Source organism: Tamandua tetradactyla, chromosome 10 (genome assembly GCF_023851605.1).
Source record: "Tamandua tetradactyla isolate mTamTet1 chromosome 10, mTamTet1.pri, whole genome shotgun sequence".
Taxonomy (NCBI): Eukaryota; Metazoa; Chordata; class Mammalia; order Pilosa; family Myrmecophagidae; genus Tamandua; species Tamandua tetradactyla.
Window position 1 is genome coordinate 98,503,463 of NC_135336.1, and position 23,772 is coordinate 98,527,234.

Here is a 23,772-nt window from a genome sequence, read left to right on the forward strand (position 1 = left end):
CCAGGCTTGTCCCCCACCAGTCTCTCTCTGCTGGGAGGATCTTAGGGGTATCTGAGGGGTCCCGGGGAGCTTTGTCAGGGGCCGGGCAGCTTGGGCATTGGCCTGCTGCCTGGAGCCCCCTTTTCCCTGCCTTTGTTATCATGCCATCCTAAAGTGAACTCTAGCCCTGCCCTTCCCTTGCGTCCCAGCTGTCCACACCAAGGGTCCTGCCAGTCCAGATGTCCCCATCACTGAGCATGTGGCCCATCGGGCCAACCTAAGCTCAAATGCTGCAGCTGGCTGTGCTGGGCCCCACCACAGGTGTCCAAATCTTCATTTATTGCCTTTCAACTTTCTTCTGTTGTCCCTCCTGCCACCCCGAGATTGGTGGTGGGTGACCTGTACCCTGAGCCAGATGGGGGTGTGTGTAGGGAGTATCCTGCTCCCTGAGCTTGGGGGTGGGGGTGAGTGTGGGGGGTTCTGTGGCCCAGGCTACTTTTCTCTCCAGACAGAGATTGGGCCAGGGGATCTCCTGGGGAGGGCATTAAAATGCACATTTCCAGCCCTACCCTGCTCCCCACTCCCAGACTGACTTGCGTTTTCTCCTGCCCAGTCTTCCTTACATTTTCCTCCTTCACTTCTTCCTTCTTTACTCTTTTACTTGTTCCTCCCATAAACTCATCAATCCAAACAGAAGGACAGGTCCTATTCTCTCAGAGGTCCCTGTCAGAACAGAAGCTTTTGCTGGCTGCATTGCATTTGTCTTCTTCCCAGCTTTTGCCAGGAAAGGAAAGAGGTGAAGACTTTTAGAAAGAGACCAAAATAAATGCAGCACGTTAAAGAAGATGTGTGTGCAGCTGAATGAGTCTGTCTGCTGCTGGCAATCCACTTCTGATGGAGCCACACGCAGACTTTTCTCTGCTTTGCTGTATTAGTATTAATTATGATATTTAAAAGCCACTGAATACTATAGTGAGAGCTGTGAATTCCAGGATTCCAGCTGAATGTGGTAAAAAAAGAATCTACCCTCTCACTTTTAGCATTATAATCAAATGACTTTTCAGGATCTTCAAATTTCAGAGACTCTTGTCTCTACGATGGAAATGGAAATTGTTTAGTGCAATGGGCAAAGACAGGCCAGTGGAAAAAAGAGAGGAATTTAAGCCAAGCTCTAGAAATGAGGACCGAGACAAAGGGTAGAGGCACCCCAAACTCACAGATACACACATCCATGGAGTCATGGACTTAAAATCCAAGACAACATTTTTGGGAAGGGATACTCATATTTATCGAATAACTATAGTGTTTTAATTTCCTGGGCTGTTCAAACAAATACCATGCAATGGTTCAGTTTAAACAATGGGATTTTATTTGCTCATGATTCCATAGCTAAAAGAAAGTCCAAACAAAGGCATCATCAAGGCAATGCTTCTTTCTCAAGACAGTGACCTCCTAGCCTGGCTGTCAGCCATCCTTGGTCCTCAGCTTGCCATGGGGCTAGGCACATGGCAAGCCTTCTGGTCTCTTCCTTCTCTTCCAGGATCCATGGATGTCCGGCTTCTGGCTGCTCCTTCTGTGACTTTCTCTCCATCTGTCTAAATTTCATTTAACTTATAAAGGACTTTTCAGACCCACCCTGATTGAGGTGGCCTCACCATAACTGAAGTCACCTCGCTACGCATATTGGGTTCACACCCACAGGGATGGATTAGGTTTATGAATACGTTTTTCTGGGGTCGATACAGCTTCAAACCACCATATACTCCAAACCTCATAGATGTACCTATCCACAGACTCACAGTCTTAAAATGGGTCTTTATCCAACTGACGTATCCCTGAAAGTGTGCATAGCTTTTTGTAAATGGAAATAAAATTTAAATGCACGAGGGCAGGTTGCGTATTTAAAGGACGTCTGTGGTGAAACGTTAACCTCTCTGTCTCCAGATGCACCTGATTAGTCATTTTAAGAAGGCAACATGGTTTAGTCAAAGGAGCCGAGGCTTTGGTGGCAGACTGACCAGATTCAAATTCTGGTTCGGCATTTACTTGCTGTGATCCTGGACAAGGCATTGACTTCTTGGAGCCTTGATTCCCACCTCTGAATCTTAGAGAATTAGGGAAGGAATTAGAGTCTCAGAATATGGTCAGAACTTATCGTTCCTGTCCCTCATCAATGGGGATACTATTATCTGCCACCCCTACCTCACGTTATTTGAGGAACATAATGGAGCAGGGTTGATGGCACCACTCTGTGAAGTGGATAGTACGATACAAATGGAAATCATTCTTATTCAGATACACACATGAGAGTTCTATAATGCTTCTCCCCTATGTGGCAAAGGATGACTCTCCTACACCCTTAAGGCTAAATCCTCCTGTTCCCTGACCAGCACCATTGCCCTCATGTATCCCTGCGGTAGCCTGCTAATTGGTCCCTCTGTCTCTAGGCTCCTCACCCACAACTCTTGTCCACCGAGAAGCTAGAGTGGTGTTTCCAAAAAGGAAATGTGCTTGTGGGCTGTCTCCTCCTGGGATGTGAGCTCCCTGATAGAAGACCTGCAGCAAGCTCATTCACTTCTGTGACCCAGCTCTGGCTTGGAGCCTGTCCTAGAGGAAAGTTCATTGCATGCCTATTCAATGAATGATTTGAGAATATGTCTGTGGAATCACCCTGGCCATTTTAATTTTTGCATAGTCCCTATGCAGGTGTTGTTCTGGAGATCCTATGCATTTCAACTATCCTGTGAACTTCAGAAAGGTCATGCTGACGGGGTGGCCCTAGCCCGTGGTGAGGAGCATGGGCTCTGAAATCAAGACTCCAATATTTCAATCCTGTTTTCACCACTGACCAGTTGTCATGATTCTTTGCCTCGGTTTCTCATCCATAAAATGGGAATAATAATGGTACACCTGCTAGGACTTTTATGAGGATTATCCAGTTCACTAAGAACACTGGATTTGCCATGAATCCAGATTATTTTGAAACAGATTTCATTTCACCCATAGACATTTCAGCACGTGTCTCTACTAAATTAGTACTCTTAAAACACACACACACAAAATACCATTATTACACTAAAAAATCAACACTAATTCCATAATATCATCCAATCAATGTTCAAATTTCTCTCATAAATGATGTTTTATTTTGTTCAAACCAGGATCCAAATAAGATCCATTCACGGCAATGGATTGATAGGGGTTTTGATTTATAGCAAGGGTTGACAAACATTTCTTATTGTAAAGGGTTAGACAGCAAATATTTTAGGCTTTGAGGGCCATACAGTCTCTGTCACAACTACTTAAACAAATGGGTATAGCTTGTCTCAATAAAACTGCATTTAGAAAACCAGGCAGCAGGCTGGATTTGGCCTGCAGTCTGTAGTTTGCTGTCCTGTAATCATGGCTTGATCGGGTCAGCTTTGATTTTTTGTATGAACATTTCATTAGAGGCATGGTGAGCTTCATCGAGAGACATCCTATGTTGGGTAGTCTCTTTTTTTGTTATGCTGTCCGTCATCTGTGCTCCATGCCTCAATCCGTCAACTCATTAGGGGCTGCAGAGAGACAATATGCTAATTCTTTCATTCATTCTTCATTTATTAGCTGAGATACTTCCATAAAGAGAAACGTGTCCTCATCAACTATTTGGTAACCCTCAGGAATAGTTGATCAGCAAAGCCAAAAAAACAAATGTTTGATTCTTTTCCTTCATGCCAGTTTTAAAAAATAGTAAGTTGGATTCCTTAGCATTCCTCAAAAATAATCAATGTACTTTTAAAAACAACAGTATAAGTGCAGAGATTTCAGCATACTTGAAATGTTTTAATCCACTGCAGATGCTACCTTTAATTGTCCCAGCTTGGCCCCAGCTTTGATAGGACCGTGGGAATCTTTGATAATATCTTTGTTTTCTGCTATGACAACATGATCCAGGGGTGCCTTGTGCATTTTCTGCCCTGGACCTGGAATCAGCCCTTTCCAAGGAGTCCTGATTCTCTTTAGAACCCCTAATTTGGACAGAAGAGAAGCTCATTGTTTCTAGGCCTTTCAGTAGACACAGGAAGGAATATATAGATACATATGTACACATATTAGAGAAGTTGTAGGTTTACAGAAAAAAAACATGCATAAAATACATCGTTCCCACATACCATCTTAAAATTAATATGAGCAAGGAGTATTTTTTAAATATAAAAGCACCTTGGGAGTACAAACTGACATTTCCAAGACAAATTGGGACTTCAGGGCTTCTTAACCTCTTCAATCTGACATCTGTATCTTGTTTCTCTCATCTTTAAATTCTCATTTCACCTGCAGAGATTTAAAAAAAAAACAAGACAGTTTTAGAGCCCCATCCCAAACCAACTGAACAAGGAAGTATGGGGAGGAGGCTCAGGTATGAGGACAGTTTTATAGACACCTAGGGGGGATTTTAGTGAATTGAAAATCCAGGAATAGGGTCTGGTCACCAGGGAGGAATGCAGCTGCAGGACGGATACGAGATAAAGATTGAGAAATGCCTATATGGGCTGCCAATTTCTGGGTTGAGCTCTCTAGAGTGAGAAGTGAGTGATGAGAAGGAAATTGAGATTCGTCTAAGTAGCACTAACAAGAAACGTGGCTATAAATGGGGGTGATATCTGGGCAATGGCCGGCAAGGGGTGGGAGCCTTAGCATATTTGTAGGTTACTGAGACGGAGCAGAGGAGCAGAAAATGAAGTTTCAGAAGCCAGAAGAAACGAATGGATATGCATCTACTAGGCTGCAGGTGGCTGGGCCTACTTGCAGTATCAGGGAAGGTGCTGTGATAAGACAGAGGAAAAATGCTCCTTGATCTCGTCTGCAGGCTAGAGCAAGGACCCTATCTCTTTTAAACTTTTCCTCCTAGTAGTTGAAATAGTGCTTCCTACATAGGACTCAATTATGATATGGTAAAAGTGACTCTAGATGCAAATGTAGAAACCACGGGAATATGGCCCCAAACAACAATTCTCAAAGTGCTGGTCTGATCCTTTCAGGGGATCCTTTAGGTTGGAAGCATTTTCCTGATAATAACAAAATGATATTTGCCTTTTTCACTCACATACTCTCATGAGTGTGGGGTGGAATTTTCCAGAGGCTTCACGGCATGTGCTATGTTAGACTGGATGCAGCGCCAGCTATGAGAATCCAGCTGTTTCTATTAAGCTAGGCAGTAAAAAGGTGTGCAAAATTGTACAATAATGCTGCTCTTCTCATTAATTGTTTTGGAAAATATAGTTTCCATTTAAAAATGTTATTTATGTTGCTGAGTAATAGATTTATTTGTTATTTGTAATGAATTACTACATACTATTAGTTTCCATCTTAATTGCTAATTTTGTAATACTGACAGTAACCATCCACATAAACAAAAGCTCTTTGAGGTCCTCGATAATTTCTTGGATTGTAAAAGGGTCCTGAGCCCTAGAAGTTTGCGAACTGCTGGTATAAAAGAAACAGAACTGATATTTCAGACATTGAGCCTCAGTGGAACACAGGAAAGCAACACTTTCTGCTGAGCGCCCCAGAGGTGGTCGGTTTGCAAAGAGGAAGACAAATCTGAAGAGGAGGCTGGGGAGTGCTGTCCAGGGAATGGGGGCTGGGCTGTGTTGCTCTCCAATAGTTCAGGAAGTGGATTCTTTCTTGGGGAAGTCCTTCAAGGTTGATAGGTAAAAACGCCACCGCCTTTGTGATCACCAACACCTGTGGTTTCAATTAAAATACCTCGAAGGTAAAAATCATGGGTTCCCAAATTCATCTGGCACCATCGACCCTAGAATGGAGCTCAGGAACTTGAACACCCTTCATCAAAATAGAGATGACCAAAAAGACAGTTGCCAGAGGCTGCCACTTCAGCTCGCATCATTTTCTGATGAGACAGCTTTGCCATCCATTAAAATTGCATGTGCCCCTCTCTTGCTATATCTTCGTGAATCCATTTCCCTGCAAAACTCAAGCATTCCCTTTTAAATGAAAACCTCAGGGATATCCACACCAGTTAGAATCAGGGGTTTCATGAGACACAAATCTTAATTAGACTTGATTTCCAAAAATTTCCCTTGTGGTCTTTAACTATTAGGGAGAGCAAATATCTCTAATATTGAGTGTATTCATCCATAGCCCTTCCAGCAACGTCCTTGATGGATTCCATGTGCCTTGCACAAGGGTTATATTCTCCTGGGCACTGTCTGGATAGCTGTTTGAACCCCCTTACAACTGGACACGGAGGAGTATAAACAACCATTTTTGAAATTACACTTCCTCTGCAACCTTGAATTTGAAATGTGGATATAGGAATGCAATAGCTCAGGAATAACTATGCAGATTATTGGGGATATCGATTTAGATTACATCAGTTTAGATTATATCACGGGACCAAATAGGCCTTTGTGTGGCTGGGGATTTGCTAAAATTGGGATGTAGTTTGGGGAAAATGTTGTTAATAGTTAAAGTCATCTAAAAATCAAAAGGCCTCTGACATAAAGGTCCTTTTCTGAGCTAGAATTCTAAAATTGGGAGGACAAGACTAAAAATCAAATCTTTAGTAAAAATAGCTGGAAATTGCAAGGAGTGGCGAAGCTTGCATTTGCCTCCCCACTGTTTGAAGATGGGCTTCTTTGTTTTTAAAACAGCCAACGTAATTCAGCTGGAGGAGGGAGAAAGATTTTTCTATTCCATGTTTCAGTTCAAGTCGATGGACCTCAGCTTGTGTAATGGGTCGCCCCCCACCCCCCCCGCCCCTGCCCCCTGCGTTTAGTACCTAAAGTAAAATAACCCTCATCGCTTGCAGTGCAAGTCTCTGAGTCTTTGGTTAAACAAGTATTAAGTAGATAATCGGCGGAGCGCTGGCAGGGAGCAAGGAGGATGGGCAGCAGCGTGTAGACTCGGTGGCCCTGATCTGGGGTCCTGGGAGCAACTCAGGAGGTGGACGAGGGGAGTCCTGGGGGGAGATGAGAGAGCAGCTCCTGCTCCGTCTGCAGGATGGACAGGGGTGGGGAGCCCAGGCTTTACGCCCCTCGTCCGGCGGGGAGAAGTGGGCGCCCGGGGAGAGCCGAGGGTCTCGCAGGCAGCGAGCAGCGAAGCCTCCTCAGCGTTTCTAGGGAGAAGTCCCCAGAGCTTTCGGTCCTCGCCGGCCTGCCCACACTGGACCCTTCCAGCCTCCAAGCTAACCTACTGAAAGTCACTCGGGGGGCGTTGAGGAAGGGGGAATGGGGCGCCCGGGGTGGGGGTGGTCAGAGGATCGGAACCGCCCTGAGAAGCAGCCAGAACCCCGCGGGCTGAAGGGAGGCTGCAGCTGTACTTGGCGAGGGGAGGCGCAGGCTCCTTGACTCGTGTGGTGCATGTGACTCTTTGCTGATCCCCTAAGCTCCTTTCTGACCCCTCAGGGCTCCCCGGCAGCCCCCGCCCCTGCAGGGCGAGAGGACACCCCGGCGGGGCCCCGCGCGCACGGGGTCAGGGGGCTCATTCCGGCCCTCGCTGCCCCTTTAAGGGTTCCCGAAAGTTTCCCCGCTGGTAGCGGAGGAGCCTCGTCACATCCGTTGGCCGTGGCCGCCCGGGCGCTTTCCGAGGAAATTCGGGACTCGAGTTTCCCGGGGAAGAGGCGCCGCCCGAGACCAGCCAGGGTGGCGGCTGGAGACCAGCCGGGGTGGGCAGGGCCGCCTCCCTGCAGCCCGCGCGCCCCGCCTTGACCTTGGCGGCGGGGAAGGGCCGGTCCGCTGCGGGGCAGCCGCCGCCCGCCAGAGGGGGCAGCGGCCGAGAACTTGCCCAACTTGGCGGCGCGGGCTGGGGCGGGCTCCGGCGCCTCGGGAGCCTCCTCCTCGCGGGCCTCCTCCCCCTCCTCCTCCTCTCCTCCTCCTTCTCCCCTCCTCCCCCTGGCCGCCTCCCGCCGGCCCTGTGCGCGCCAGCCTGCCCCGCAGCCCCGCTGCGCCCTCGGAGTCGCCGAGCCGCCGCTGCCGCCGCCGGACGGGACGGGACGGGACGGGCGGGGCGCGCCCCCCGGGCCCCGCCGCGGGCATGGGCGCGCTGGCCCAGGCGCTGCTGCTGCCACTGCTGGTCCAGTGGCTCCTGCGAGCCGCCCCGGCGCTGGCCCGGGCGCCCTTCACGCTGCCCCTCCGGGTGGCCGCGGCCTCGCCCCGCGCGCCTTCGCCCGCTGCCAGCCCCGGGGTCCCAGCCGAGCCCCACGCCGCGCCCCGCGCAGACGGCCTGGCGCTCGCCCTGGAGCCCGCGGGGGGCGCGGCCAACTTCTTGGCCATGGTGGACAACCTGCAAGGGGACTCTGGCCGCGGCTATTACCTGGAGATGCTGATCGGGACCCCCCCGCAGAAGGTAGGTCGGTGGGTGCCGCGCCGCGCCGCGCACCCCTGCAGTCCGCCGGGTTGCAGCCGCGTGCTTTTCTGGGCGCGTGGGGTGGGGGTGGGGGCTGAGAGACACCTCTGTGCGGCTTCGCGGCGCCCCCAGAAGCATCGGTCCTTGGTCCCCGAGAGTAGAGACGAGGAAACGCCGGGGGCTCGGATGGGCCGGGCGAGCCGGGGCTCGTGGATCTGGGAATGCGGGGGGGATGCCCCGGCTGTAGCCGAGGGGTGTGTGCAGGTGTCCGAGAACTTGGGAGCTGTCGCCCTCCGTGTGGCTGGACAGGGAGAGGAGACGTGTAACTTACCTGAATGTGAGCAACACCTTCCAGCTAGGCAAGGGTGCCCGGCCCTAGGCGAGATGCTCTTAAGACTGGGGAAGAAAACCACTTTGTGTTAACCTTCTCCTTTTCCCCTCCCCAATGCTGTCTCATTGCTAAAGAGGCTGGTGGCCGGCATCCAGCGGCGCAGTACCCTTTAAAGGGGATTTATCCATGAGCTCAGCTAAAAGCAACTCCGGGCCGAAGTGGCTTGCTCGCTGCCGTGCCCTGCACCCGCGCTCGCTCAGCGCCCGCTTTCGTTTCCCCGAGTTGGTCTGGCAGCTGCTTCTTCGCTAGCCCGGCTGCTCAGCCCCTCTGCAGCCAGCGATGCGTCTACACACGCGCATACGGAAAGTATTAAATGCAGGAAAGCTACTAGGAGAAAGAAAAAGTGGGTGGTGGGCTTCAAGGGACCAGGTGGTCTCCTGATGACCAGATGATGCTGAATATTCATACTAAAAGTCAAAGCTCTCTATTTCTTTTATTTTTATTTACATTCACTGGCACTTTCTGTGGCAAGAAACTAATGACCCAGGCATGATAATCTTGGCGGAAAAAAAAATCCTAGGATTTGATTTTGCCTCCCCTCTTCAAACCATCTAATGCCAGTGTGACCAAGTTTTCCTGAATTGAGTACACTGTATGAAGGTATCTTATTTTTAACATTGTCATTTTGGTCTTAATTCAGCTACTATTCCCCCATAAATAGAACATAGTCATTACTTTTGTATAATTCTAATTAAATTATTCATAGCTTTCTTAAGAGGAAAGACATGCCAGGCTATTTTTTTTAAAAAAAGCTCAACTAAAGAACTTCTATGTTGTTTAATTAGTTTCCTTAAAAAAAAAAACATACTTCAAAAGTTTATTCTGCTCAAAACTTTTATTCTAGTTGCCTTTCATCCAAGTCATGGGAATCCCTGTGAGCTTCTGGGTGATTTTCAAGAATGGGTGGTTGCCGGAGGGCAGAGGGTGGAAGGAAAGAGCTGGTCAGCTGAGAAGGCTTAAATTGCCCAGGAGATACTTGGGGCCCTAGCAACAGTCTAGTGTGCAACAGGCCTTAGCAGGGGGGACCTTGGGACTCCTGCCTTCCAGGGCTTGTAAGGAGAAGCCCCTTTTGTAGTCTATTGGGAATCTTTTGGGATAGACCCCAGATGACTCCCCATTTGGGAATTGTGGGTTTTGAAAAAAAATCTCAAGTTTGAGTGGAGTGCATTCTCTCTACTAAGGTAAAATAGATTTTTGACAGTATGAATACCATAATAAAAGGAGCCCTCTGCATCCCTCTTTCACTCCAGAGGAAAAGGGAAGGAAAGAAAGCCTCAAAAAAGCTCCCAAGAAAAGCTTTCATTGGTAATCATTTGCTTTTATTAAATAGTCCAATGATCTTTATTTTATTTTATTTTTGTGGGGGGATTGCATGGGCAGTAGGTGAGCATTCTACCATTGAACAACCCATGTACCCAGACTTTTATTTTAAATGATGAAATTTAATTAATAGGCATGTACTAATGACTTACGCGTCTGTTTTTTGCCGTGGCCAAGAAAGTAGTCCATTGAAAGTTACTTCTTAGTTAAGCATTAGCATGTTTCCAGGGAGGCCTGGTTTCACAATCTGGATTTAATTTTTACATCTGATGAGGAATGAAGTAGTCTCTACCGTCTTCCTCGCTTGATTCAGTGATAAGTAACTTTAGAGCAAATTCCGTGGGTACAGACAGTGTGCAAATGCCTAATATAAACGTTTAGGCATTAGTTACTCGTGCTTCAGAACTTTTCTTGCCTGGCCCCTGCAATATCTCTGAGTGCCAGCCAAGTATTTACAGTAGGCGAGAGGCCAGCAGTGTAGTCACTTCTGAATTCTGAGTGAGTGCTCCTGATCTGTTCATGGACATGGCCAAGAATCGTGTGTCTGTTCTTTATGCATCCTCCACAGCCCGAAATAAAATTGCTGAAGTACAGAGGAGAATGGAATTGTAAAGTCAAGCAATATAGAACCAAGAAGTTTTCAAGAATAAGTAATAGTAATCATGCCTGCGAGTTCCCTGTGCGCCGAGCACGGTGCTATGAGTGTTCGTGTGTCATCTCTAGGAATCTCTGCAGTCACCTAACCATTCTTATCCCCTTTTGTGGATGGGGAAATTGGAAGCTTGGCGAGGCCAAATGCTTGTCCAGGGCAACAGAGCAAGAAAGAGGAAGAGCCAAAAATGGAATTCAGGTGGCTGGACTCCAGAACCCAACTTTTGAACCCCAGGACAAGACACCTGCCCCCAGATTTCTTTGGATTTTGTCCTCAAGTTGTCCTCTCCAGCCATGAATTTCTGACCCTTACACCCCAAGGTGTTAGGGATTTTAATGTGTAACTGCAACTGGACTCTCCTCTCATCCCTGTTCAGCTCCCATCTCCTCCCCTTTCTCTACGCAATACTTAGGCACGAGATGATGAAAAGTGGAATCTAGGTATGATGGGAGAGAAATTGAGGAAAGGATTTGAGAAGTACAGATCACCCCCTTCCTATGGGAAACCAACTGTTGAGAATGTGCTCCATGCCTGAAGGCTTTAATCAAGAACTGGGGGGCCATTGTTCTAGCTGACAACTCTGCAGGAAGTCCAAGGCATCTGCCCTGAAGCCCGAGGGAGAGCCGCAGAGTCCTTCCACGTTGGCATGGAGATGAGGCCGGGTTTCAGGCATTGATAGCCCCTGTGTGACTTCTTCCTAACTGTGGAGAACCAGCATCTGTTTGAACCATGTAATTTGGCCTTATTAATAATAATAATGGTGTTCTAAAGTGATTATAATTACAGCAATTTCCATTATTCAAAAAGAGGAACTTTCATATGAACACAATGAATCCAACAGAAGATGCTAAAGGTCTACTAAAAGCTACCTGTAGTGGTTCAGAAAGGATTCGGGGGTTTCTGTTGAAAGATTTTCTGTCATCTTCACTAATATGGATAAAATGGACAGCGAAACTACTTTCGCATTTAAACATTTGAATATAAAGAGCTAACAAATTGTTTGGGGGAACCATATTTCAATCATGATACCTTTGCCTGATTATCAGCCTATTGGTGCACAATTATTTGGAAGGCTGGTCGAACCTGTGTACCAAGTCTGTTCAGCTTTAAAGCTTGTATTTTTTTTTCAGAATAAGCCAGCCACGTTCCCCCAATTTCACCGTGTGCAGTGTGGGAGAGACTGTAAAAAGGAAGGCAAGGACCAGTAAGAAGAAATCTGATGGAACATAGATGGTGAATGATTAACGGACAATGAAAAATGAAAAATCGCTAAGGGTGAAAGAGCAGGAAAGTCCATGCCAGTTTCCCGTTAGCTGCTTCTATTGAAAGGTGGCAGCTCCTGGGCTTTAGAGAAAGAATTCAACATCAAAAGTCCCTAATGTGAAAGGGGGAGCTAAGGAATCAGCTCAAAACAGACTAGAGGAACAGAAGTCTGATAATTAATCAATAACCACAATAACAATAACTAACCTTTATTTCTTGCTAACCACGTGTTAGGCACCTCGCGAAGCCTTTTGCATAGGTCACCTCATTTAATCCCCACAGCAGCCCTGGGAAGGATGTACAATGATGTAACTTAATTTTCAGATGGGCAAACTGACACACAGAGAGGCCAAGGAATTTGTCCCAGGTCACAAGGCTGGTGAGGGGCAGAGCCAGGCTATCCCACAACCTGCCCCTGGTCCTATCTCTACCACTCTGCCACTGCTGGGAAGGGTGCCTGTCGTTTCATTACAGTGACATTCTTAAAAGAGCATCTTTATTGGCTTGTGAGAGACTTGGGTATTCTGGGGGAGCATCCTGGCTGCTTGCAGAGACCTGTCCCAGTGTGGTCCCCGGGCAGCTGCCTCCCCCACCTCCCTGGCTTCATGAGTCATTCATTCTCAGTATACTATTCTACAGGTTTTCCCCTATTCTTCTATCCCACCTTTTAATTGCCAATAACTTTAATTTGGAATTGCACTATATTTGTCATTAAAGGGAAGCAATGCTGGTTTTGGTGTTGGGTTCATACTGAGACTCAGGCAACACCATGCCCTGAGGGCCAGGTGGGAGGGGAAGTTGAGGGGTTTCTGCTCATTTCCCTACCAGTGAGTAACTGCCTAGAAGTTTTAACTGTCTCCTGATGTTGCAGTGGTTCTAGAATTGCCAAAATTATTGAGTAAAAAGGGGAAAATCCATGCAAATTGCATAAGCTCAGAGACGGTATTTAAACACTTTATGGCTAACAAATACTCATGTTGAGAAGAAAGCCTCGTGCTTCATGTTTTAAAGACTTCGTAAGGCATCTGTTACTCCCTTTTTAATGTGGGTATATTTAATCTGAAATCAACACTTTTTCTTACAAACATTTCTCTCCACCATCCCAGCCCTTTTACCACTTCCCTTTGATTCCCTTTGTGGTGGGTAGGTTAGAGTCCCCTGCCCTGGAGCATGTATTCTCCATTTCCCAGTAGCTTGAGGTTCACCCTGTTCAGCAAATCCCAAAGAGGAAGGAGCTGATTAGCCATTTGTGATTAGCGACTTCTCCTTGGGGTAGCACAGCTTTCACTGGGCCATGAAAACTTAGAGGTGACATCTTCCGCCTTTCCCAGGTGCCTGGCACCTTCTCTCGGGATGTATTTTGTGCCTCAAACCCAAATGTCTGGGTCAGGTGTTTAGCCTCTGGATTTTGTGTCTGCCTGGGCTGGGGTGATCCAGTATCCGGGTGCGCGGGGACTTCTCCATGCTGCATGAGTCTCCGTCTGCATCTCCCAGCTGTCCCCTCCTCCCCGTCACTGTGCTCGGCCCACCCCACCCTGGTGCTCGGTTCCCTTTATGCTTCCATGGTGAGAAGGGGGTGAGTTGGGCTGGTGGAGACTCTGTGTGGGTTCCCTGTAGGTAAGCTGGTGAAGGACACACCCGCGAGGCAGGTGGGTGGACCTCCTGGCTTCGGCAACTCCTCTGGGTGTGAATGCGAATTGATGTTTGGAGTTTGGGTGTGTATAACACGTTCTGGGCAGGTTTCGGGCCACCGTGGAGTCTGTGGGAAGCACAGTTGACCTGGCTGTGACGTGGGGCCCTTTTGCCCTCGCTTGACTCAAATGGGGCATTTCTGTTTTTGTGGTTGTCGGTCTATGGCCGGGCCGTGGCACATGGTCACTTTTCTGCTCTTGGAATTCTCAAAGAGGGGAAGAACTCTCAGAGTGCTGATCTAACCACATTAAGGAAACAAAGCTAGGAGGTTTGATTTTGAGTTAATGCTTTGCTATCCAACACGGGTCTTGGCTTGGATGTTTTCAGATTTCTTATTATACAGCACATCATATACCTGCACCTAGAAATACACAATCTCAGCACTGCCATTTTAGGGAGACAAAGAGGACTGTCTGGAGAGGTGGCTATGCCCAGGAGCCAGGTTCGTCATTCTGGGTGCAGGAAACTGGCTCCTTCCATTTCACACTGGACCAAGGATATCCGGCAGGGGAGGAAAACAGACCTGCCCAGTTAGGACCAGCCTCCTGCTCTCACTGCAGATCAGAATCCCCCGGGCCCCCTCAAACATTGCTCCATAGATGATTCTTAGCCGTGGCAGGGTCAGATTCAGTAGCCCCCCTGCCAGAAGCCAAAGAAAACAGCCTCCCGTAAAGCAGCCCCCTCAGAAAGTGGTGCAGTGGGGGAAAGGTGGAAATTATGGAATCAAAGGGTGTTCAGGGTAGCAGCGACCCCAGGGATAATCGGGTCTGGCTCCATGTCTGGATCCTTTTCAAGGTGAGGTCATGTTGACGGAGAGCAACGTGGCTCCTTCAGGAGGGTGGGTGTGGACCCGCGGAGTCTTCTCAGGGCACCCTGTGCTCTCCCTGCTATATCAGGCTGCCACTGGGGGACATTCACCATCTCTCCTCCGCTTGGAAAAGCCACTGAGAAGCAGGGAGGACAGTTTGGGAATTTGTTTGGGAATTAGGCACTTTGGCTAAGTGGGCTGATTCCAGATCTGCTGCTTGTCCTGTGTTTGATGTTGGAGAACAAGTCATTTAACTTCTCCAGCTCATCTCGTTTGACTCATTGACAAATTAGGGGTGTTGACCAGGTGACTGGAGATCCCTTCTAGAAGCTCAGATACTCAATGATTATAATCCGTTTTGTTTGTAAGAACTTTTGATTGGTCTAATTTCCTCCCCCACCCCCAACCCCCAGACCAGTACTTCTGCCTTTTTATGCACTGCCACCTGGGGATGTGTTAAAATGCAGATTCTGGTTCAGGGCCCCCTGGGAGGTGGATGCTGTGGGCTCACAGACTACTTCTGAAGTTTTTGCTTCCCAAACCCTTTGGTGTGGAAAGAACTAAGAATGCCCTTCAGAATTGGTTAAAAATGCAGATTCCCAGGGCCAAGTCCAGACTTCCTGGGGCAGAGTCTGTGCCATGGTCTGAGAAGATGCATTTTTCATGTTCCCCCCAAACCCTGTTAAGCAGCCAGCCTGGCTCAGTCCTTGCGCTCATCTTTGCAGACCACAGAAGCCAGATTCTGCCTGGTGGTTTCTTGTGTGAAGCATGTACATTCCTTCACCTTCCTAAGCACTGTTGTTTTAGGCGTGTCCTTCTCTTTGCCCATTTAGAAAGTGCACTTCCAGCAGGTTGTGTTCCAGAAGCTTCCTTGTAGTTTGGCAAGTTGGAAACCTGGAATATGTTTTCCCCAAGAAAGTGCTCAGAAGCCTCTGCTGAAGGAGAGATCTCCTTTTGAAATTTCCAGTCTGTCACAGAGAGTATTCTTATAAATCAATAAAAATGAGTTACTAGGAAAACGAAATGAAAAAGAAATAGTCATACAAAATACAAGCCCCATTTTTTAAGTTATTAGATTCCACAGACATCTAATCACTAATGGAAAAGTTTCCTGGCACGTCTTCTCAGAGTCCGCACTTACCTTGCTGCCTGCACAGCGCTCTTGGGTAGTTTGGCTCCAAAAAGTGCACTTGCTGTGTCTGAGGCAGTGAAAATTAGAAGTTGTTACACACAGCTCCAGGAACAAATGCATTTTGCAGACTTCTCGTGTCAGTAGGTGCTCTAGTTTGCTAGCTGCTGGAATGCGATATACTAGAAACGGAACGGCTTTTAAAAGGGGGAATTTATTAAGTTGCAAGTTCACAGTTCTAAGCTGGTGAAAATGTCCCAATTAAAGCACGGCTATAGAAATGTCCAGATTAAGGCACCAACAAGAGGTAACCTTCACTCAAGAAAGGCCGATGACATTCAGGGTTTCTCTCTCAACTGGAAAGGCACATGGTGACATCTGCTATTTTTCTCTCTAGGCTTCTTGTTTCATGAAGCTCCCCTAGGGGCGTTTTCCTTCTTCATCTCCAAAGGTCTCTATCTGCATGGGCTCTCGTGGTTTTTGTGACTCTCTAGGTTTCTCCAAAATGCTTCCTCTTTTCAAGTATTCCAGTAAACTGATCAAGCCCCACCTGGAATGGGTGGAGTCACATCTCCCACTAATGAAAGGTTAATACCCACAATTGGGTGAGTTGCAGCTCCGTGGAGATAATTTAATCAAGTTTCCAGCCTACGATGCCGAATAGGGATTGAAAGAACCGGCTGCCTCCACAAGATGGATTAGGATTAAAACATGGCTTTTCTAGGGTACATCATCCTTTCAGACCGGGACAGTGGGCTAGAGGTTATTTTTGCCAAAGGAAGAAGGAAGCGTGGTGGTGCAGGGGCTTCCCTGCTCCCTGCAGCCCCTTCATGTTGTTAACTTTCCATGGTTCTCCTCACCAAATGCAAAAGAGGCCTTAGGAAAAATAGTGCTTCTTGAATTTTATTGGTTGTGGTTAAGATTGGCTAAGATTTTATAGTTTTATAAGATTGTTAATAGTTTTCTTATCGGATGTAGCTTCCTGCAAAACAAGAATTTGGTTTTCAGTCTTTTAAAATGACAGTGTTTTCTTGGATTATTTGTTTGCTCTTAGTGAGAAGCTATGAAAGTTTTAACCATCAGAGTAATCTGCCTAGATGACAAAGACTCTACGTCTTCTCAGACCAGTATACATATTGATTTGTATGTTGACCATCTCCTTCCTTGTTGTTTTAGACAATGGCTCCTCACCTCAAAAACTTTTAAAATTATGTTAACTCCTCTAATTGCTTTCAAACTTTTATGTCACGTTGATTAAATAAAGAACCTCCTCCCCCCCCAAAAAATAACTGGAAAGGTGGGGGAAGCCTTAAAGAGGAGAAAGAATCTAGACCTGGATTGAAAGGACAGGTGTTCTTTTATTCCTCTGTTCAGTATCTGTTAAGCACCTGCTGTGTGCTTGACCCTCTCCTGAGCCCTGGGTGTGACAGCGAGACAAAGGCAGTGCTTGTGTCAATGGGCCCTCATTCTGTTGGAAAACAGATTGTGAGAAAAGTCAACAGAATGTAGACAAGTGCTGCCAGAGGGTACAGCCCAGTGATAGATACGGGTAAGGAAGGCTGCTTTGGAAAGGTGGGCTCTGCAGGGCAGCTCTGAAAGGACACTGAGTGTGAGCTGAGACCCACGATGCCCAGCCTTCAGGGAGGTGGGGGGGGGGAGCGTGTTCCAGGATGAGGCCGGAAGGTAAGGAGGGCACAGCGTGAGTATACACATGAGGTGTGTGTGTGTGTGACTCGTTGAGGGTAGGGGGCCATGTTCAGCAGGCCCTGCTTTAGAAACAGCTCTTCTTCTATTTTAACATTGTGCTTTAGAGATAGATTTTATTAGAGCACAGCCCTTATGAAATGTGTAAAGACTATTATACTATACTGCTTATAGGCAAAGTGTGTGGGGGGATGGGTGGGGAGGGGTGACATTAAATGTGATTGGTCTCAATTAAAGGGAGAAAGTAAACTCTATAGTGCTGGGGCAGGAAAGATTGGGGGAACCAATCAAGCTTTTGCTTATGTGTGTGTGTGTAAGTTTTTATTGAAGTAACCTATATATAACATAAAATTTCCCATTTCAACCATTTTCAAGTATACAATTCAGTGGTATTCATTAGATTCATAATGTCTTGCTACCCTCACTTTTTTATTACCCCAAGCAGAAGTTCTGTACCCATTAAGCAATAAATTTCCATTTTTCCCTTTCCCTACCCCTTGTAACCTGCAATTTACTTTCTGTCTCTATAAATTTGCATATTTTAGTTATTTCAAATAAGTGAGAACACACAATATTTGTCTTTTTGTGTGTGGTTTATTTTATTCAACACAATGTCTTCAGGTTTCATCTGTATTGTACCAAATAGGAGAACTTCATTCTTTTTTATGATTGAATAATATTCCATTGTATGGATGGACCACATTTTGTTTATCCATTCGTCTGCTGATGAACACTTGCTTATGTTTTCAACAGTGGCTTTGGTTGGGTTCCCCCAGAAACAGAGCCTAAGACTTGGATGTGAGTATGGGTAGTTTGTTTGGAGGTGATCCCAGGAAGCATGAGTAAGGGTGGGGAAGAGAGACTGGGAAGAGAAGCCACCAGAATGTTTGATGGGAGAGGATTACCGCTTTTGGCAACTGTGGCCCAGTCCCCCTGGGGATCTCTAGGAGATGATGTTGAATAGACTCAGCTATCCCTACCAAGGGACAGGAGAGCTGGGGCCTGTGCTTACTTGCTCCTGTCAGTCCTGGGACAGGGGCTGCTTCTAGGGCTTGTTGATTCATCTGCACTTGGGGTCCTGCAGCTGGCCAGAGAAAGTTCCCAGAGCCTAAGGTGCTATTCGTTAGGAGCTTTAGGGTCAGGTACATAGGAATGATGGGGCCAGGAGAGAGTCTGCTGTGGTCACTGCCTCCCCCGTGCCTGCAAACATGCCTGGCGCAGGTTAGGCATCCCGTAAAAGTGCTGGGGAATGAAAGAACCAAAGCTGTCTACCACTGAATGTATTTGAGAGTGTCATTTTGTCTCAGGAATCACAAAACAGAGTTTTAAACTCTTCTGTAAAATCCTAACTTCCTAAAGTCACCCAGAATCTAATGCATGAAGGTCTCTGTGTGCCCTTCTGGAATGAGCCACTTAGTGCCATATTATACTTTTTCTAGAAGATGAAGATGTGGTGTATAGGTATTGAGCAAGAGAAAATGGTTGGGGGCCAGGGGAGATTGTGTGTGAAGTTTAAAACAACCACAAAACCTCCTTTGAAAACTGAGTGTTCTGAGCATGAACACTTTAACACAGTCTAAAGGGAAGTCTTTAGACTGGCTCGTGTCGGTTATAGGATAAAGGATAAGTACCTGATCCAGTCACACTTATGTGGAGTCAACACCTAAGTTTACCAAAGCACTGCTCACTTAGCTTTTGTACACATAAGGATATATTATGTAATGGTTCATTTATACTCTATCTTAGTTTGCCAGGGCTGCTATAACAAATACCACAGCCTGGCTGACTTAAACCACAGCAATTTATTGTGCTATGTTTTGGAGGCTAGGAGTCCAACATGGCGGAGTCACCAGGATCAGGCTTTCTCTGAACTCTGAGTCATGCTTGTGGTGACCCGCAGGTGGTTACTTTGTTTCTGAAAGACATGACTGTCTTTCCTGCCTCCTTCTCTGGTTTCTCCTGTGTCAGTTTTCTTTGTTGATAAGGACTCTAGTCATATTGGATTAAGGCCGAGTAGATCATATGAGATTCAGATTGGCCTCATCTTAATAGAAAGTCTGAAGATGCTATTGACCAGTGAGTCCACACCCTCAGAACTGGCAGTAAGTTCTTAAAGATGTCTTGTGGAGGACACGATTCAATCTCCAACATATTATATATAACATCAATTCTTAAGTGTACGCAAACTTTAATATATATGTTTATCGTCCCTTGATTAGTAAATATTCATATGCTTTGTCTCTTTAATCCTGCAGGGCAGAGGGGAGCCTCATATCTTACCTTCTGGCTCTTTCCACCCAGATAACAAAGGTGATAAAGCTGATAGGGCCCCTAACTTGCAAATCACCGCCTGGGCAATGTTTATGGCGAGTGGACACTCTATGTGCCCAAGGACCACTCTCGCACTGTGTATCTGAGCTGGAACTCCCTTGGGGTCAGTTCCCCTCATTGCCCTGGGTTTCTGAACCCCAAGTCTTGCCGGAGAACAGAAATATTCCAGTATTTGTGTTCAGGCCTAGGGACAGGCGGGACCTCAGTCCACTTCAAATTTAAGTGACATCTTCCAATACAGCACCAAGAGTTCCTGCCCATGGAGGGTGATGGGGTTTAGCACAGCCAATTTCCTTTTTTTTTTTCCCATGTGCTGTTGATCCTCAGGTGTGCAGTCACCTCAAAGCAGAGGAGTGATTGGAGACCCAGGAACCCAGAAGTCTCAACTTCTCCAGCCAGACAGTGTCTCCCCATATCCCTCAGAGTTTTGAAGCTATTGCTACATTATTTTCTAGCTTCTGCTGATCTTGTGATAAACCCAAAGCAATTTGCAATTCCTGATTCTTTGTATATAAACTGTCCTTTCTCTGGAAACTTTTAGGATATTCTTAGTCCTGATATTCTAAAATATTATGGTGTTATTTCTTGGTTGAGGGTCTTTTTTCATTCATTATGCTGGATACCTGGGGAGTCTTTTCTGCCTGGAAACTCATGACCTTTGGTTCTGAGAAATGTTCTAGTGATTTTTTTGTTCTCTCTATTTGAACCTCCTGTAATCCAGGTGTTGGGTCTTCGGGTTTGGGTGTCTCCTGTTTTCCATCTCTTTGCCTTTTTTTTTTTTTTTTTAAAGGAAAGACAGAGAGAAGGAAGGAAGGATAGAAGGAAGGAAGGAAGGAAGAAAGGGAAACATTTTTAAACATTTTCTTGTTTTTATTGTATTCTGTTTCTCCGTTTTTGTTACATGGGCTAGGGCCGGGAATCGAACCGAGGTCCTCCGGCATAGCAGGCAAGCACTTTGCCCGCTGAGCCACCGCGGCCCGCCCCTCTTTGCCTTTTGTGTTTATTTTCTGTACTGGTTTCTTCTACCACACTTTTAATTTCCAGGAGCACTTTCCTTTTTCCCTAAATGTTTCCTCTTTTTTGTACCTATGTTTATTTCAAGCACGTCTTCTCCTGTTTCTCTGAGGAAATTATGATTTTTTTAAAAAGTTTTCTTTTTGCTTCTTGCCTTTTCTCTATCTTCTCTGAGTTCCTTTTTTCAATGTATTTGTTGTGGTCTCTCTCATTCTGGAGGCTGTCCTAAAATATCTGGTGATTATTGTCTATCTGCTCATATTTAAAAGAAAAGTGTTAGAAGACTATGTTTGTGCATAGAAAGAATATAGGTCATATTTTAATTATTTGTATCTGTCTTAGTTTACCGAGGTTTCTTTCACAACGTACCAAAGTCCAGTTGCCCTGATAACAGGAATTTGTTGTCTCACTGTTCTTGAGACTCGAAGTCCAAAATCAAGGTATGCACAGGCCATGTCTTCTCCGAAGGCTGTAACATTTTGGTGGTAGCTTGCTGGCTGTCACTCTGCCTCTGTCATCTGGCCATCTGTCTTCTTCTCTCTCTTCCTGTAAATTTCTGTGTCCAAATTGCCTTTGCTTATAAGGACATCAGTCATCTGATGAAGACGTCACCTTAATAGGATCTTGGAAGATCTTTTTTACAAATGAGTCCATGCCCCCTGGAATGGAATTAAATCTGGAGATCCTGATTACAAATGAATTCACAGCCTAACTCCCCAGGGGTTAGGACCTGAGCTTGCCATTGTGGGGACATGATTCAGTCTGTCACATGCAGTGACAGTAGAGAATCCAGCCATGCCTCCCCCTCCCCACTGCAGATCTCTGAGCTGAAATCAAGTCCATTGAATAAAATGGCAGTTGGAAGCTTTGGTAAGATTGGACTGGACTTACCAGTAAAAAGTAAACATATGTATGACCAGAAAGCTATTGGAAAAATATAGCCTTTATCTAGGATTTCACTCAGCAGTGGGAAAGGACAATTACAGAGTTTGTTTGAAGGCAGCTGTTTTAAAGAGAAAGTTCTATTAAAATGCTATACTACATATAATCTATATTTGGAAATATCTAGAAAATTTACATATGAATTTCCCCTTTATGCAGAAATCCATGTCTAGGATTTTATATAGAAGTTAAATTGGGAGAAATATGAAATAATATATTTGTAAGACTATTCATGGCAGTCCATATCATAGAAAATGATTGGAAAAAATCTGAATGCCCATCGAAGTAGGGCTGGTTGAGAAAGTCATGGTGCATTTACATGATGAAATGCCATGCCATTGTAAATGAACGAGGAAGATCTTTAAATACTACAAGTGAGAAAAGCAAGGTGGAGAAAGAAAACAGCATGTAGTGAGCTGCTGATTGTCTAAGAAAGGGGGCTGCACTGCCTGTAGGTGCTGGTTTTGAGTGTATTCATTTCTTTTGGCTGCTGTAACAAATTATCACAAACTTCTAACAGAAATTTATTCTCTTATAGTTCTGGTGGCCATAAATCCAGAATCCAGGTGTTCAGCAGAGCTGTGTTCCCTCTGAAGGCTCTGGGGAAAAATCCTCCCTTGCTTCTTCCAGCTTCTGGTGACCCCAGGCATTCCTGGTCTTGCGGCTGCATCCCTCCCATCTCTGCCTCCGTTTCCCTGTGTGTGTGTCTCTGTGTCTAGGTCTCCCAGTGATACTGGAATGGGGCCTGCCCTAATCCATTATGGCCTCACATTAACTAGTTAGAGCTGCAAAGACCCTATTTCCAAATAAGGTCACGTTCCCAAGTGCACATGAATCTTCGAGGGACACTATTAAACCTCGTAGAGAGAGACAGTCCAGGACAGAGGTCTCTAATGTTGGAAAGGACACCTCCCAGTGTGCACACAATGACTCACAAAGAAAATAGGGGAGCGCCTGCTTTTGTTTCCCAAAGATATTGAAGATTTAAGCTTTTCTAAGTTGTGATGCTCAGGCAGGCGCAGATAACCTCATGTGGCCCCTCTGCCAAGCTGGTCACTGCACTGTGCCCCACTGAGGGGCTTGTGGCATCTGGACCCCCTGTCTCCGTGACCACAGCAGCCCCTCCCTCGAGCGCTCCTCTGTGACAGCCGTTTCTATGCTTCAGGATGTCATCGATCTTGCTTGTTTTAAAAAATAAGATGCTAAAGAGGAATTACAAGCTTTGATTTCCCAGAAAGTCAAAGTTCCATATTTGCTGAGCTTTATTGTAATGATGGGTAGCTGGCAGTGGTAGGCTACTTAGTAGATATTGGAAAAAATAAACACAATTACGCCATCTTCCTTTAGTGAGAAACTGACTTTCAGAAGGAACTTCTGCTACGGAGAGAGTCTTTTGAAGATGATATCTGTAAATATTTCCATCATTGTTTTCATTTATGTTACCAAAAATGATGTGAGTGTGCTGCTTATAAAAACTCTTTTGCACCCTTGAACCTGGAGACAGTATTTTTTTTACCTGTCTAAAAATCTACCTGTTAAAAAATGTACTTGTTTGAAAATCTAACAAATCTCAATTTTAAAATTCTTAATCTCAATTAAGAATCTAAAGTTCTTAATTATTTAGAACTACTGGAAATAAGTAGTACTTCTGGCTAGTTTTCTAGAGCTATTGATTGAGATGAGGGGGATGAGTATTTTACCCCCTAAATGGGGAAACTTAGTATGTCCTTTTGAAACCGTTATGTACCCTAGAAAAGCCTTTTGCCTTAATCCTCATTCAGTATTGATGGGAGGGATCTTTTGATTAAGTTGTTTCCATGGAGATGTGTCTCCATCCATTCAAGGTGGGGTTAGTTACTGGAATCCTTCAAGAGGGAACCGTTTTGGAAAAAGCTTCAAAGCCCGCACAACTAGAGACCTTCGGAGATAAAGAAAGGAAACACCTCCGGGGAAGATGTTTGAAATGAGAAGTCAAAACTCCAGCAGATGCCAGCCATGTGCCTTCCCAGCTGACAGAGGGGTTCCACACCCATCGCCCCTCCTTGAGTCAAGGTATGTTTTCCTGGGTGCCTTAGTTTGGACATGTTTATAGTCTTAGAACTGTATACTAGCAACATAAGAGATTCTCTTTTTAAAAGCTGTTCCATTTCTGGTATGTTGCATTCTGGCAGCTTTAACAAACTAAAACACTAAGTTAT

General features: G+C 45.9%; 1 protein-coding gene across 1 annotated transcript in view; it reads left to right on the forward strand.

Moving 5' to 3' along the window:
• Positions 1-8,016: 8,016 nt before the first annotated feature.
• The window catches only part of BACE2 (beta-secretase 2), an 87,593-nt gene continuing 71,837 nt past the window's right edge, over positions 8,017-23,772 (forward strand). Inside the window, exon 1 of the mRNA XM_077118951.1 lies at positions 8,017-8,328. Coding sequence (XP_076975066.1) covers positions 8,017-8,328 — 312 coding nt within the window. The remainder of the gene's footprint in view (positions 8,329-23,772) is intronic.